Source organism: Trachemys scripta, chromosome 11 (genome assembly GCF_013100865.1).
Source record: "Trachemys scripta elegans isolate TJP31775 chromosome 11, CAS_Tse_1.0, whole genome shotgun sequence".
Lineage (NCBI taxonomy): Eukaryota > Metazoa > Chordata > Testudines > Emydidae > Trachemys > Trachemys scripta.
This window is the reverse complement of record NC_048308.1, coordinates 56,037,157-56,053,491: the sequence shown is the minus strand read 5'-3', so window position 1 is coordinate 56,053,491 and position 16,335 is coordinate 56,037,157. Positions and strand designations below refer to the sequence as shown.

At 43.3% G+C, this 16,335-nt stretch overlaps 1 protein-coding gene across 1 annotated transcript in view; it reads right to left on the bottom strand.

Annotated features, from left to right (window-relative positions):
• The window catches only part of LOC117885114 (aldehyde oxidase-like), a gene marked incomplete in the record, with an annotated part of 182,419 nt that overhangs the window by 111,370 nt on the left and 54,714 nt on the right, over positions 1-16,335 (bottom strand). The window contains 3 exon segments of the mRNA XM_034786274.1: positions 1,636-1,863; positions 2,392-2,583; positions 4,236-4,322. Coding sequence (XP_034642165.1) covers positions 1,636-1,863; positions 2,392-2,583; positions 4,236-4,322 — 507 coding nt within the window.

The window sequence follows — 16,335 nt, the reverse complement described above, 5'->3', positions numbered from 1 at the left end:
GCATACCAATTATACGTTTTAATAAGGCATCCCCTTATCTGGCACACCGTTCTGTAGCAGGCTACCAAATGTCAAGTGTGCCTTCCTCAGTTTCCCCTCAAACCAGCCATGAAAAGAACAGTCTCTCTCCCTGTCAAATTCAAAGGCCCACCTCTGGGTATCATTTATTCATGTAAATGTAAGACCCCTCATGGTAAAACTGTTCTCTTAATTCCCACAGTAAAACATATCAAGGTACAGCGATTTTCCATTCCCCTCTCCAGGAACATCACTTCCATGTCATCCACACGTGAGTCCACCAGCACTTGGTTCTTAGTTCCTTTCTGTCCTTGTTCCAGAGCCCCACACTCCCAGCCATCCACCTGAGTGTGACCAGTCTCATGATTCTTCTACCCAACACACAGTCCAATGATTCAGCCCTTTTCAGCCTCCCGGCACTGGCTCTATGGCTCAGGAAGGTCAGCAGGCCAACTCTTCTGCTGGTTTCGTAGTTTTTAGCCCTTTTCAGTCTCCTGGGACTGGCCCCTCTGCTGGTCTCCTAGCCAATTCCAACCTATTCCCAGGCAGGGACTGGAAACCTCTCTGTTCTCTGCAGTGTCCTTGTCTCTCCCAGGCAGTTTCTGCCTGCTGCTTTTATTGCTCTGCTTTCTCAGACATTTCTCTGGATCTGACTCACCAGATCTCCAACTCACCAGGTCTTCTACCCTCTAGGGCTCAGCTGCTCTCTGAAGCCTAAATGGGTATCAACTGACTGGCCTCTTAAAGGGCCAGTATCACCCTGTGACAGATGTTTCTATAAAAACATTGCTGCAAGTTCTATTTTCTCTCTTGTTAATGTTTTCAAGCCTCTGGACTTTTTGGGGAGCCATGAATTGGACAGACTGACAGTACTGGTCAGAGCCAGTTGAGTCCTGAATGGGGTTTCCTTCCAACCCCCACAACTCAGCCATAAGCTGCATCACAGTCTGCAATAGACCCGGTGAGTAAAATGTTGAGGAGAGACTGCAAATTGGGTGGGACATTCTGTCACCTTGTGGATTGATTTATTTTTCAATGTATAAAAGGTGCTTATCGAACAAGCACTGAACACCCCCCCAACATTAAACATACCACACAAGTCACACAAGTCATCAATATGAATAAAATATTCTCCTCCAACTCTCTCTTCCTAACGCTTACCCCCATGACCTGCAAATGATAAGCCTGAAAAAGCAGCTTTCCCTACTGCCCACAGTTTAACAGGCTTCGGTTCGGGGGGAGCAAATTCTAGAGGTAAGAACCCTTTGAAGACGATGTCCTGCCTTCAGTACCCAAAAGCTTAAATCGAGACACTATTAGTAAGAGTCCTTCATCTGTTCTTACCCTATGTAGTATGTTACAGGGATGCTAGCCATGGCCCAAACTACAGGGCTTTACAGATCAAAATTAACACCTTTGATTGCACCTGGAAGTGATTCAGAAGGCGATGCAGCCTATAGATAACAGGTGTTAGGATGTGGACAAGTGTTCATCTGGGATTAAAATTACAATATATTTTTTGTTATCTAAACTAGGTAAAATCTAGCCTTCCAAGGGTGAAAGGCGTAGCCCATTGTGTTAGTTGGCATTTTTAAAGCAGCTTTAAAGCCAACTGACCTGAGTTAGAAAACGTGTCAATAAGCCAAATGGAAACTTCATGGGAATAATGGCAATCCCCTTCTTCTTCCAGTAATTTTGCTTGTTAAATTCTTCCACAGCTGTTTTCCTGCTGTAGTATTCAGACTTCTCCATACATTCATTCCAACACCTTACCAGGTTCTCTGGATCAAGCTCTTGAATGTAGCATATTTGTTCAGTTTCTTTGTACATGTTTATTTCCCTAACCTGAAACAGGAGAATTAACCTAGATCATACCATCTTCATAAAAGCAGACTACTACTTTTGGGATTAGCAGTCAAATAGTAAGTAAAATGCATTCTTGAGTATTTTCATGATTAATCAGGACAAGTTGGGTAAAGCATGACAGTGGGGCCATATTATTCATTTTTGAAAGCAGTCAAACTCTGAATGGGAAATATTTAAAAATTTTAGCACAATTTCATCCAGAAATTCATACCCACAGTGTTTTATTTTGTTACTCTCATCTTTAAAATATTTTAGTCATTCAATCCGGAAAAAGACAAAATACCATGTGACTCAGGTGACCAGTCACAAAAACAAGAGTAACTAATAGAAACAAACACTTTGTAGTCAACTCGGGACTTGAAAACGATTAGTTCTAGCTAGTCAGCCAACCCAGGAGTTTTCAAATATTTCACTGTGTGGGCCACACTTTAACACAGTTTGTACAGGACAAAAGAGTAAAGAAAAATAAACTGTTTCATTTCAATGCTAATAATCCTCTTTCCTTACCTTTTCTGGTGATAAACCACTTTTGGCTGCAATGGCTGTTATCCAGGATTCTGTAATCAGTCCTGACTGTGGGAAACCAAATCCTCGGAATGCTGTGTTTGATGGCAAGTTCGTCTTGCAGGCGCGACTGCAGCACCGCAGGTTGGGAATCTTGTAAGCATTATCCATTTTTAGTAAGACTACCTCTGCTACCTTGAGTATGGGAACAGGTACAGCTAAACATCAGAACAGCTCTTCCCTTAAAATTACATTCACATTTAAACAAATATTCCTCCTATTAGAGAAAGGACTTGGACTTGAGACAATTCGGACAATAGAAGAGTATTTTAAGCTTTTTTTTTTTTTTTTAATGTTTCTATAAATCCCACGTAACAAGAATACTCTATACTCATTACATCTACATCTCCCATACAGCATGATCTTACATTTCAATAGTTTTGTTAGCATATGCAAGGAACATAGTAGACACAATAGCAGTTGATATATAATTAGTGAGCTACAATAGTCTCTCCATAGTTAAGGCTGCAAATGAAATTCCATTATAAGACTGATTTTGGCCTAAGTCTAAAAATTTACAAAAATTCATCTCAATCTAAAAAACTGTAGGTTAGATCTGGGCCTGAAGCAAAAATGTTCTATATATAATTTGAAATGAACTGGACAAAGGGATCTAAGGATGTTCAGAGTTAAGGTTCATTTCTCAAAGAAGCCACCACTACAAAAGTCTTCTAATTTTGGTTTTTGTTTTCATATTTGTTTATTTTTCTACAAATCTGAAAAAAAAAAACCCACAAGAGAGATAAACTTTGTTTACTGGACTATCCAGGCTGGGTTCTAATACCCAGCACCAAAATGTAGTTGATTAAAATCTACCTTTAAAAAATGATTAACTGTTTTAGTTGAATGCATAACTAGGGACTGTTGGTTCCCCCACATGAAGTGTAGAGAAGTGTAACCTTAGTTCCTTAGTTTCCTCAGTTTCTAAAGTGTAAGGGTTTGTTTTTAATACTAATAGTCTTGAAAGATATTACTGCACTTCAATCACAGAGAAGATCCTGCAATCTTAACTTTGCTATAATGAAACTGTGCATGGGAATACTTTCAATGTGATGATAAATTAAAACATTATTCACAGAATATAAGTAAGCCTAATGCTCCAGGGGCAAATTTTGGCTTTGGTTGTGCAAATAACTCCTACTGACATCAGCAGAAATGGTGTATATATATCCAGTGGGACAATTTGTCTCTAAGAACTGAATTGCTACTGGGTGTGGTGTTTATCTATCTATATAGTCAGTGGTAACAGGTATATGAATTCAAATGTACAACTGGGGGAAGATTAGGAGAGGCGGTAGGTCTGAGTAGTATCTGTGTGAGGACTGCAGTTTGGAAAATGCAGAATTATCCTGCTGAGTGTGAGTGGAAGACAGCTGGCAATCTCAGGTAGATTTTACTCTTTAATATTCTAAGAGCTATGGAGATTTTCCCTTTGTCAGAACCTTCCAGATTCCCTGTGGCCATAAAATGATTGTGCTGACTGTGGGGCACTGGTCATTTGTGGGGAAGAGACTTTTAGCTACCACCATAACTTGAACCTAACTCTGAGTAATATTCCATGAAGGGAATGTGTGGGGAAATGTCAAAAGGGAACACTGAGCTAGGTCAGGGGAGGTGGTTTCTCTTATGGGGGTCTTTTCCGACACACACTCAGAATCCCCACAACACAAGCTAGAAGGACAATCTTACAAGAAGTGAGCAAGGGAACCTTGCCTTCCACAATGTTTCCAGCAAACAATTCATCCCATGTTATGACTAGAAAATCTGCCCCTTTATAAAATCCTTACCAGAATAGAGTCATCAGGAGTGCATCCTCCATTGATATAGTATTTGGCATCTGCAGCCATGATCCTACCATCATTCATGAAGCCAACCTAAAATGGATTAATATAGACTTCTTAGACTTGTTCAGTCCTTGAACTACTCTTTACTTGTTCCATCACACAGTACAGAAAGTATAAATACAAACATTACCATCATCTCTTTTTTCCAACACCAAGGTTGAGTAGGGCTGATCTTACTCATTTTGTCAGTTTTTTGGTTTAAGAAAGTACAAATACTGCCAACCACCTCAAGTCTAGGCAGCCTCTTCCTATTCACTACCCACTGAGAGTACCTGGGTTGTACCATGAGAAAGCTGGAGAGAGACACTGGGTTTGTGGCCTGGTCAGGTCCCTGCTCCCAGCACGGGGTTGGCCCTGTCAATGTTTCACTTGCCAGCAGAATCTGCTAGCGGGAATCCAGTCACCCTTTGCAACCCACAAGTACAAACAGGTTATATATTTTGCAACTAAATGTCAATTACACAATTCAGGCTATATTATGCCACTCATTTTTAAGCAAAACTCCATGGGCAGGGCCGGCTCCAGTCACCAGCTTAACAAGCAGGTGCTTGGGGGCGGTCAAGGGAGAGGGGCGCACCTGCGGCAATTCGGGCGGCAGGTCCCTCACTCCCTCTAGAAGCGAAGGACTTGCTGCTGAACTGCCGCCGAATGAGGCTTTTTTTTTCTTCCCAATTGCCGCCGCCGATCACGGCTTTTTTTTTTTGCTTGGGGCGGCAGAAATGCTGGAGCCGGTCCTGTCCATGGGGAAATGGGTTGTTAAGCAACAGACTTTCCAAACTCCCAGTTGTGACCTGCATCAGTCCAGTACATACCACATGTTTCTTTTGTCTAGCAATGTACACCTCAATGGAATGGGTTGCTGCTGGAAAGTCTGTCTTCCTGTGCCTTCCCTTGGAGATGGCTTATTAGTGTGCTGTACCACAATCAGTAAATGTTAATGTTTAAAGCGAAGTTCTGTTCTGAGAAGAGATTGTAAAAAATGGCACCTTCTTATTCAGCAGATCTGCAGCTTGATTCTTGCTCTGGGCAGGCCGCAGAATATACCCTTTGAACCCACTCACTCTACTGACAAAAAACCCCATAACTCACCTGAGCTGTAAATGGTGTTCTTCAAGCTGTGTTACACATTTCTATTCCACATTAGGTGTGGGCATTGTAGCTGGAGATTTTTCCCTAGCAGTACCTGCTAGGGCAGTGCGCATGCCCTGTGCATCCTCATATATTCAGTCAGGGGCACAAAGGGCAGAGCTTCCTCAACCCACTCCAGTGCTTTCGCACTGGATTCATAATGATAATTGACTCCAACGTAGAGGGGAAGGAGGGAATGCTGTGGAATAGACATGCGCAACACATCTCAAAGAACATCGTTACATACAGATAAGTAACTTTTTTCTTTGAGTGATTGGAGTGTCTACTCCACATTAGATGACTCTCAAGCAGAACTGCACAGAGGATGTGCCCAGAGTTTACTGAAACAGCAACTGCAGAACAGCCTTTCCAAAGCCTGAATCATCTCTGGAGGCTGACACTATGGCATAATGCCTGGCAAAGGTGTGTCCTGAAGACAAAGTCAGGGCTTTGCTGACAGCAGCAGCTGGAACATTGTTCAGGAAAAGCTACTGTGGCTTGTAGAATGTTCTGACCGTTTCAAAGGTGGCACAGATTTGGCAATGTTATAACACATAGATATGCAAGAGGTAATCCAACTGGAAATTCTCTGTGCTGGCACCGCAAGCCCTCTCATTCTTTCCTCATAAGAAACAACCAACCAAGATGAGGAGTGGAAGGGCTTAGTCCTGTTCACATAAAAGGTAAGGGTCCAGTGAATGTCCAGTGTATGAACTCTTTCCTCATCCTTGTCCATGTGTGGCTTGGGAAAGAAAGTAGGTAAGTGATTGGTCTGATTGAGATGGGAATCTGAGACTATCTTTGTCAGGAATCTGGGGTGAGGTCTCAAAGAAACCTTATCCTTATAAAAAAAGTATAAGTGCCTGAAGTTTTCCAGCTCTCCTGGCACATTTGAAGTCCACTAGAAAAGCTACCTTAGCTGATAAGTATGAAAGGGGTCATCAAACTAAAAGTTCAAAGGGTTGACCCATTAGCATTGATGACACCAAAGTTCAAATTCCAGGGAGAAGATGGATTTTTCAGTGGTGCATGAAGCCTGCTTATTCCTTTCAAAATTCAGATTGTCACAGGGTTAGAAAATACAGACCGACCTTGGACTGGAGGGTGAAAGGCTGACATTGCAGGCAGGTGCATTTTCAGAAAACTGACTGACAGGCCTGACTCTTTCAGATGAAGCAAATACTCTAGAACATCTTGAGCTGGGTCTCTGAAGAGGGTATATTCTGTGGCTTGCCCAGAGCAAGAACTATTTTCATTTGTGCAGGTAAAGGATCCCGGTGGACTGTTTTCTGCTGTTCAGTAAGATGTTTTGGACTGCCAGTGAACAAACCTTTTCCTCAGAGTCTAGCCAGTCAGCAGCTATGTCATGAGGGTTGGGATGTAAAAGTTGGCCATGACTCTAGAATACAGTGTCCTTTTTCTGAGGTAGAACCAGAAACAGCTGAACTGATAACCTCTAGAGATCTGAAAACCACTGCTGCCTTGGCCACGCTGGGGCTATTAAGATCATTGTGGCATGGTTGTGTTTCAATTTGAAGATTACCTTGGGAATCAAAGGAACAGGAGGGAAAACATACAACAAACGTAATTTCCATGGGAGCAAGAAGGCGTCTGTGAGTGACCCTGGGCTGTGACCCACCCTGGAGCAGAACTGATGGCACTTTCTGTTCTGCTTCATGGTGAATAAATCTATGGTGGGTTTCCCCCAGGCCTGAAAGACAGCTTTTACTACATCGGTTCTCAGAAACCAATAATGGCCTGCTGAACTGCCTGCTGAGGTGATCGGCCATGGAATTCTGAATACCTGGCAGATGAGACACTGAGTATTATCTTGTTCAGAATGCAGAAATTCCACAACCTGACAGCCTCTTGGCAAAGCTGATCAGATCTGGCTCCTCCCTGTCTGTTCAGGTAGAACATTGCTGTGGTATTGTCTGTTACGATGTGCACACACTTGCCCCTGATTTGATGTAAAAAGTCTTGACGTGCTTGGAGAATTTCCCTCAGTTCCAGCACTTTTATGTGTAAAGATAAAAGGCCTTAAACCTGGAGAGCCCCCAGATGCGCACTCTGATCTAAGGAAGGCACATATATATGCAAGGTCTTGGAACAAATTCTGAAAGAGAAAGTAGTTAAGGACATAGCAGTTAACAGTAATTGGGATAAAATACAACATAGTTTTATAAAAGGTAGATTATGCCAGACCAACCTGATCTCTTTATTTGAGAAGATAACTGATTTTTCAGACAAAGGAAATGCAGTAGATCTAATCTATCTGGATTTCAGTAAGACATTTGATACAGTTCCACATGGGAAATTATTAGTTAAATTGAAGAAGAAGAAGAAGAAGAAGAAGGGGGTTAATATGAGAACTGAAAGGTGGACAGGAAACTGGCTAAAGGGGAGACTACAACGGGTCACACTGAAAGGAGAACTGTCAGGCTGGAGGGATGTTACTAGTGGAGTTCCTTAGACATTGGTCTTGGGACGAATCTTATTTAACATTTTTATTACTGACCTTGGCACAAAAAAGTTGGAATATGTAATAAAATTTGTGGATGACACAAAGTTGGGAGGTATTGCCAATACGGAGGAGGACTGGAATATCAACATGATCTGGACGACCATGTAAACTGGAGTAATAAAAATGGGATGAAATTTAATAGTGCAAAGTCATGCCTTTAAGGACGAACAACAAGAATTTTTGCTATAAGCTGGGGACATATCAGTTGGAAGCGACAGAGGAGGAGAAAGATGTGGGTGTATAGCTTGATTACAGGATAACTATGAGCCGCCAATGTGATGTGGCCATAAAAAAGGCTAATGCAGTCCTAGGATGCATCAGTTGAGGTATTTCCAGTAGAGACAGGGAAGTGTTAGTACCATTATACAAAGCACTGATGAGACCTTGGTCTGGAATACTGTGTGCAATTCTGGTCTCCAATGTTTAAGAAGGATGAATTCAAACTGGAACAGGTGCAGAGAAGGGCTACTAGGATGAGCCGAAGAATAGAAAAACTATCTTATGAGAGGAGACATAAAAAGCTTGGCTTGGTTAGCATAACCAAAAGAAGGCTGAGGGAAAATATGATTGCTCTCTATAAACTGTCATGGGCTAAGAGGGAAGATCCTCTCATGGATCAGTAACTGGTAAAAAGATAGGAAACAAAGGGTAGGAATAAATTATCAGTTTTCAGAATGGAGAGAGGTAAATAGTGGTGTCCCACAGTGGTTTGTACTGGGACCAGTACTGTTCAACATATTCATAAATGACCTGGAAAAGGGGGTAAACAGGTGGCAAAATTTGCAGATGATGCAAAACAGCTCAAGATATTTAAGTCCAAAGCAGATTGCAAAGAGTTACAAAGGGACAAAACTGGGTGACTGGGCAACAAAATGGTAGATGAAATTCAATGTTGATAAATGCAAAGTCCCCAATTTATAGTAAAAACATAATCCCAATTTATCCATATAAAATGATGGGGTCTAAATTAGCTGTTACCACTCAAGAAAGAGATCTTGGAGTCACTATGGATAGTTCTCTGAAAACATCTACTCAAAGTGCAGCGGCAGTCAAAAAACCTAACAAAATGTTGGGAATCATTAGGAAAGGGATAGAAAATAAGACAGAAAATATCATATTGCCTCTATATAAATCCGTGGTACACCCACATCTTGAATACTACATGCAGATGTGGTTGCCCCATCTCAAAAAAAAAAATGGAATTGGAAAAGGTAAAGAAAAGGGCAACAAAAATGATCAGGGGTATGAAACAGCTTCTATACGAGGAGAGATTAATAAAACTGGGACCTTTCAGCTTGGAAAAGAGGAGACTAAGGGGAGATATGATAGAGGTCTATAAAATCATGACTGGTGTGGAGAAAGTAAATAAGGAAGTGTTATTTACTCCTCATAACACAAGAACTAAGGGTGAAATTAATAGGCAACAAGTTTAAAACAAACAAAAGGAAGTATTTCTTCACACAACGCACAGTCAACCTGTGGAACTCTGCCAGAGGATGTTGTGAAGGCCAAGACTATAACAGGGTTCAAAAAAGAACTAGGTAAATTCATGGAGGATAGGTCCATCAGTTGAGGTATTAGCAAGGATAGGAAGCGATGGTGTCCGTAGTCTCTCTTTGCAAGAAGCTGGGAATGGGCTACCGGAGATGGATCACTTGATGATTATCTGTTCTGTTCATTCCCTCTGAAGCACCTGGCATTGACCACTGTTGGAAGACAGGGTACTAGGCTAGACGGACCATTGGTCTGACCCAGTATGGCCATTCTTATATTCTTATGCAAATATATCAGAGGGATGAATACCAGGGAGGGAGAGGAGTTATTTAAGTTAAACGTCAATGTGGTCACAAGAACAAATGGGTATAAACTGGCCATCAGTTTAGGTTTGCAATTAGATGAAAGTTCTTAACCATCAGTGGAGTGAAGTTCTGGAACAGTCCTCCAAGGGGAGCACTGCGAGCAAAAAATTTCATTGGTTCTGTGGCCTGCAGGATGTCAGATTAGATGATCATGATCAGTGGTTTCCCCAGGAATTGAAATTAGGGGGAGTGTTCGAATTTACAGGGGTGTGTGTGTCAGGGCTAATGAGATATATAAAAGAGATATGAATAAAGTAAATGTTTTGTTAGGATAATGCAAATTTAACATAAGGATGATACAAGTTACACCAAAACATATAACAGGTCTAGATTTCTAAAAATATATATATATTTTAAAAAAATGTATTTAATTTAAATTGACTTTTGAAAAGTAAGCCATTATGGGATAAGAGGGAAGTCCTCTCATGGATCAGTAACTGGTTAAAAGATTGGAAACAAAGGGTAGGAATAAATTATCAGTTTTCAGAATGGAGAGAGATAAACAGTGGTGTCCCTGAGGGGTCGGTATTGGGAACATTACTGTTCAACATACTCATAAATGATCTAGAAAAATGGGTAAACAGTGAGGTGGCAAAATTTGCAGATGATACAAAACTATTCAAGATAGTTAAGTCCCAGGCAGACTGCGAAGAGTTACAAAGGGATCTCACAAAACTGGGTGACTGGGCAACAAAATGGCAGATGAAATTCAATGTTGATAAATGCAAAGTAATGCACATTGGAAAACAATCTCAACTATACATACAAAATGAAGGAGTGTGAATTAGCTGTTAACACTCAAGAAAGAGATCTTGGAGTCATTGTGGATAGTTCTCTGAAAGCCTCCACTCAATGTGCAGCAGCAGTCAAAAAAGCAAACAGAATGTTGGGAATCATTAAGAAAGGGATAGCTAATAAGACAGAAAATATCATATTGCCTCTATTTGAATCCATGGTACATGTACACCTTGAATACTGTGTGCAGATCTGGTCACCCCATCCCAAAAAAGATATATTGGAAATGGAAAAAGGTACAGAGATGGGCAACTAAAATGATTAGGGGTATGAAACAGGAGGAGAAATTAAAATGACTGGGAATTTTCAGCTTAGAAAAGGGACGACTAAGGGGGGATATGATAGAGGTCTATTAAATCTTGACTAGTGTGAAGAAAGTGAATAAGGAAATGTTATTTAATCCTTCACATAATACAAGAACTAGCAGTCATCCAATGAAATTAATAGCCAGCAGGTTTTAAAAAAACAAAAGGAAGTACTTCTTCACACAACATAAGTCAACCCATGGAACTCTTTGCCAGGGGATGCTGTGAAGACCAAAACTATAACAGGATTAAAAAAAGAACTAGATAAATTCCTGGAGAATAGGTCCATCAGTGGCTATTAGCCAGGATGGGGAGGGATGCAACACCATGCTCTGAATGTCCCTAGTCTGTTTGCCAGAAGCTGGGAATGGGCAACAGGGGATGGATCACTTGATGATTACCTGTTCTGTTCATTCCCTCTGAAGCACCTGGCCGTGACCACTGTCGGAAAAGACAGGATACTGGGCTATATGGACCATTGGTCTGACCCAGTATGACCATTCTTATGTAAAAATTAATTATAATAATAAAAATGTTTAGTACAGAAACTCCCCAATATAATGACCTCTCAAGATAGCAACGATGTGAGATAACAACCTTGGCAAATAATGCATTTTAAAAATTTGGCCTACTAGGAAACATATTTATATAAGTTTCCATTCCCAGTCACAAATCTAGCATTCTGGAGCAAAGTCACTAAAATATAGTCCAACAAACAAATGTTTATTTAACGTGCCCCTCACTTTTCCCTCCACCGCACCCCACTCACCAGTGTTGTCCTTGGTCAGTGGAGACTCAGAGTTCAGAGTTGCTTTCACATGAGTACACCTCCCAGATGGGGGGCAAGAAGGCACCTTGCTCGTTCCTCCAGCTGCTCACTGTTCGCTCTGGCCACTGCTGTTCGTTGTGCCACCGTTCACTAGGGTTACCATTCGTCCGGATTCCCCCGGACATGTCCGGCTTTTTTCAGTTAAAAATAGCGTCCGGGGGGAATTTGTCAATGTCTGGACTTCCCCCCCATGCAGAGCGTGCGCGGCTTACAGGGCAGCCGGCCGGATCGTGCCACTCGCACGGGGCTCCAGCAGCCTGAGCCCTTCCTCCACTTCCCCCTACTCTCCCCTGCAACTTGACACCACTCCCCTCCTCTCTCTCCCTCCCTCCCCTTCCCCCCTGCATTCACAGATCGCTGGCCGTCGCCTCGGCCTCTGGCAGTCTGGAGCTCTGACCCTGCTCCCCTCCCCCGCTGTCGAGCGCGCTGCTCTGCAGCACAGTAAGGGGGTCAGGGGGTCAGAGAAGCGGCAGGGAGGTTCTGGGGGGGGGTAGTCAAGAGACAGGGAGCAGGGTTGGATGGGTCAGGAGTTCGGGGGAGGGCTGTCTGGGGGTTGGGGGTGTAAGGTTTTGGGCAGTCAGAGTACAGGTGGGGGGGTCTCAGGCGGGGGCAGTTAGGGGACAAGGCACAGGGAGGCTTAGGTAGGGGGTGGGGTTCTGGAGGGCAGTTAGGAGCAGGGGTCCCAGGAGGGGGCAGTCAGGGGACAGGGAGCAGAGGGGTTTAGATGGGTCGGGAGTTTTGGGGGGGGGCTGTCAGGGGGTGGGGAGTCGTTGGATGGGGCGTGGGAGTCCCAGGGGTCTGTCTGGGGGTGGGGGTGTGGATAAGGGTTGGGGCAGTCAGGGGACAGGTAGGGGGTAGAGTCCTAGGGGGCCAGTTAGGATGTGGGGAAGGTCTCAGGAGGGGGCAGTCAGGGGACAAGGAGCAGGGAGGCTTAGGTAGGGGGTGGAGTCCTGGGGGGCAGTTAGGGGCAGGGGTCCCAGGAGGGGGCAGTCAGGGGACAAGGCGTGGGGGGGAGGGTTGGGGGTTCTGAGGGGGCAGGAAGTGGGAGGGAGTGGAAGGGGCAGGGGCGGGGCTAGGGCAGGACAGGGGCGGGGCTAGGGCGGGGCTCATCCCGTCCTCTTTTTTGATTGTTGAAATATGGTAACCCTACCGTTCACTCCACCCCTCTGTTGCCAATGGCCCTGCGCAGTCACCTTCTGCTGCCACCTGCCACTGTGACCTCTGTGAGTTGGTCTCTTGAGGTTCCACCCAGCTCTCAGTGATTTCAGCTGAGCTCTCAGTGGGGGAACCTCACTGCTAGTGCAGTCTGGGCCATCTCTTCCACAGAAACACTGTCCCACGGGAACACTGTCCCCACAGCAGGACTAAGCACTTAGACCTGATTATCAGTGATTTCAACTGCAGTGGTCACTTAACAGAACAAAAGACTATCTATAGAGCCTAATCAGCTCTGTCTTTAAACAGTGGAGAGGGACAGGTCCCCACCCTCTCTCTTGATGCCCTCAATCAGCACAGGCTAAGTACAGTTCTACTGCCCTTTACTCATACAATAAGAACAACAACATTTCATTCCCCCCCCCCCCCATTCAAGTGATTTGTAAGACAACCCCAGCCAAAATCTATTTCACTTGGGCAACACAGCTCTGTTTGCTGGATACCTAGGTAGATTAGGTGTGAATGTAAATACAATCTGGTCCTGAAGCCTTTCCCCCCAGCCCCAGCTCATCACTAGCTGTCAGGGAGAGCTCATTTAGACTTTGCTTACAAATCATCATTTGAAATTATTAGGTTGGCCAACATCACTGAAATGAATGCACTGACGTGGTCATAAAAAACAACAGCTTTTTCTGATACATGTATTTTATCATACACTCTATATGCTTTTAAAGTGTGTATTAATGTTTCAATTTCAATTCAAATTTCCAAATAGTCACTAAATTGGCATGTTTCAGAGTCGCGGCCGTGTTAGTCTGTATCTGCAAAAAGAACAGGAGGACTTGTGGCACCTTAGAGACTAACAGATTTATTTGAGCATAAGCTTTCGTGGGCTACAGCCCACTTCATTGGATGCATAGAATGGAACATATAGTGAGGAGATATATATACATACAGAGAACATGAAAAGGTGGGAGTTGCCCAACCAACTCTAAGAGGCTAATTAATTAAGATGAGCTATGTCAGCAGGAGAAAAAAAACTTCTGTAGTGATAATCCAGATAGCTCATTTAAGACAGTTTGACAAGAAGGTGTGAGGATAATTAACATGGGGAAATAGATTCAATGTGTGTAATGGCTCAGCCACTCCCAGTCTCTATTTAAGCCTAAATTGATTGTATCTAGTTTGCATAGTAATTCAAGTTCAGCAGTTTCTCATTGGAGTCAGATAACAGAACACCACTAGCTGTCACCTTCAGCCCCCAACTAAAACCTCTCCAGCGCATCATCAGAGATCTACAACCTATCCTGAAAGATGATCCTTTACTCTCTCAGATCTTGGGAGACAGACCTGTCCTCGCTTACAGACAACCCCCCAACCTAAAGCAAATACTCACCAGCAACCACACATCACTGAACAAAACCACTAACCCAGGAACCTATCCTTGTAACAAACCCCGATGCCAACTCTGTCCACATATCTATTCAAGTGACATCATCATAGGACCTAATCACATCAGCCATACCATCAGGGGCTCGTTCACCTGCACATCTACCAATGTGATATATGCCATCATGTGCCAGCAATGCCCCTCTGCCATGTACATTGGCCAAACCGGACAGTCTCTACGCAAAAGAATTAATGGACACAAATCTGACATCAGGAATCAAAATACTCAAAAACCAGTGGGAGAACACTTTAACCTGTCTGGTCATTCAGTGACAGACCTGCGGGTGGCTATATTACAACAGAAAAACTTCAAAAACAGACTCCAAAGAGAGACTGCAGAGCTAGAATTGATATGCAAACTAGACACAATCAACTCCGGTTTGAATAAGGACTGGGAATGGCTGAGCCATTACAAACGTTGACTCTATCTCCCCTTGTAAGTACTCTCACACTTCTTATCACACTGTCTGTACTCGGCTAGCTTGATTATCACTTCAAAAGTTTTTTTTCTCTTAATTAATTGGCCTCTCAGAGTTGGTAAGACAACTCCCACCTGTTTATGCTCTCTGTATGTGTGTATATATATCTCCTCATTATATGTTCCATTCTATATGCATCCGAAGAAGTGGGCTGTAGTCCACGAAAGCTTATGCTCTAATAAATTTGTTAGTCTCTAAGGTGCCACAAGTACTCCTGTTCTTCTTTTTGCGGATACAGACTAACACGGCTGTTACTCTGAAACTTGTCATTGGAGTCTGTTTTTGAAGCTTTTCTGTTGCAAAATTGCCACCTTTAAATCTGTTACTGAGTGGCCAGACAGATTAAAGTGTTCTCGTACAGGATTTTGAATGTTATGATTCCTGATGTCAGATTTGTGTCCATTTATTCTTTTGCGTAGAGACTGTCCAGTTTGTCCAATGTACATGGCAGAGGGGCATTTCTGGCATATATCACATTGGTAGATGTGCAGGTGAATGAGCCCCTGATTGCGTGGCTGATGTGATTAGGTCCTATGATGGTGTCACTTGAATAGATATGTGGACAGAGTTGGCATCGGGCTTTGTTGCAAGGATAGGTTCCTGGGTTAGTGTTTTTGTTCTGTGGTGTGTGGTTGCTGGTGAGTATTTGCTTCAGGTTGGGGAGCTGTCTGTAAGCGAGGACAGGTCTGTCTCCAAAATCTGTGAGAGTGAGGGATCATCTTTCAGGATAGGTTGTCGATCTTTGATGATGCGCTGGAGAGGTTTTAGTTGGGGGCTGAAGGTGATGGCTAGTGGCGTTCTGTTATTTTCTTTGTTGGGCATGTCCTGTAGTAGGTGACTTCTGGATACTCTTCTGGCTCTGTCAATCTGTTTTTTCACTTCAGCAGGTGGATATTGTAGTTTTAAGAACACTTGATAGAGATCTTGTAGGTTTTTGTCTCTGTCTGAGGGATTGGAGCAAATGCGGTTGTATCTTAGAGCTTGGCTGTAGACAATGGATCGTGTGGTGTGTCCTGGATGGAAGCTGGAGGCATGTAGGTAAGTATAGCGGTCAGTAGGTTTCCGGTATAGGGTGGTGTTTATGTGACCATCGCTTATTAGCACAGTAGTGTCAAGGGAATGGACCGCTTGTGTGGATTGGTCTAGGCTTAGGTTGATGGTGGGATGGAAATTGTTGAAATCATGGTGGAATTCCTCAAGGGCTTCTTTTCCATGGGTCCAGATGATGAAGATGTCATCAATGTAGCGCAAGTAGAGTAGAGACATTAGGGGATGAGAGCTGAGGAAGCGTTGTTCTAAGTCAGCCATAAAAATGTTGGCATACTGTGGGGCCGTGCAGGTACCCATAGCAGTGCCGCTAAGTTGAAGGTATATATTGTCCCCAAATGTGAAATAGTTGTGAGTCAGGACAAAGTCGCAAAGTTCAGCCACCAGGTTTGGAATGTAACTAGTTCACAAAACTGGGGGAGGGAGGTGTTGGGGAAATTCAGGGGGGGTGTTGGGAAATCACTGAATCACGA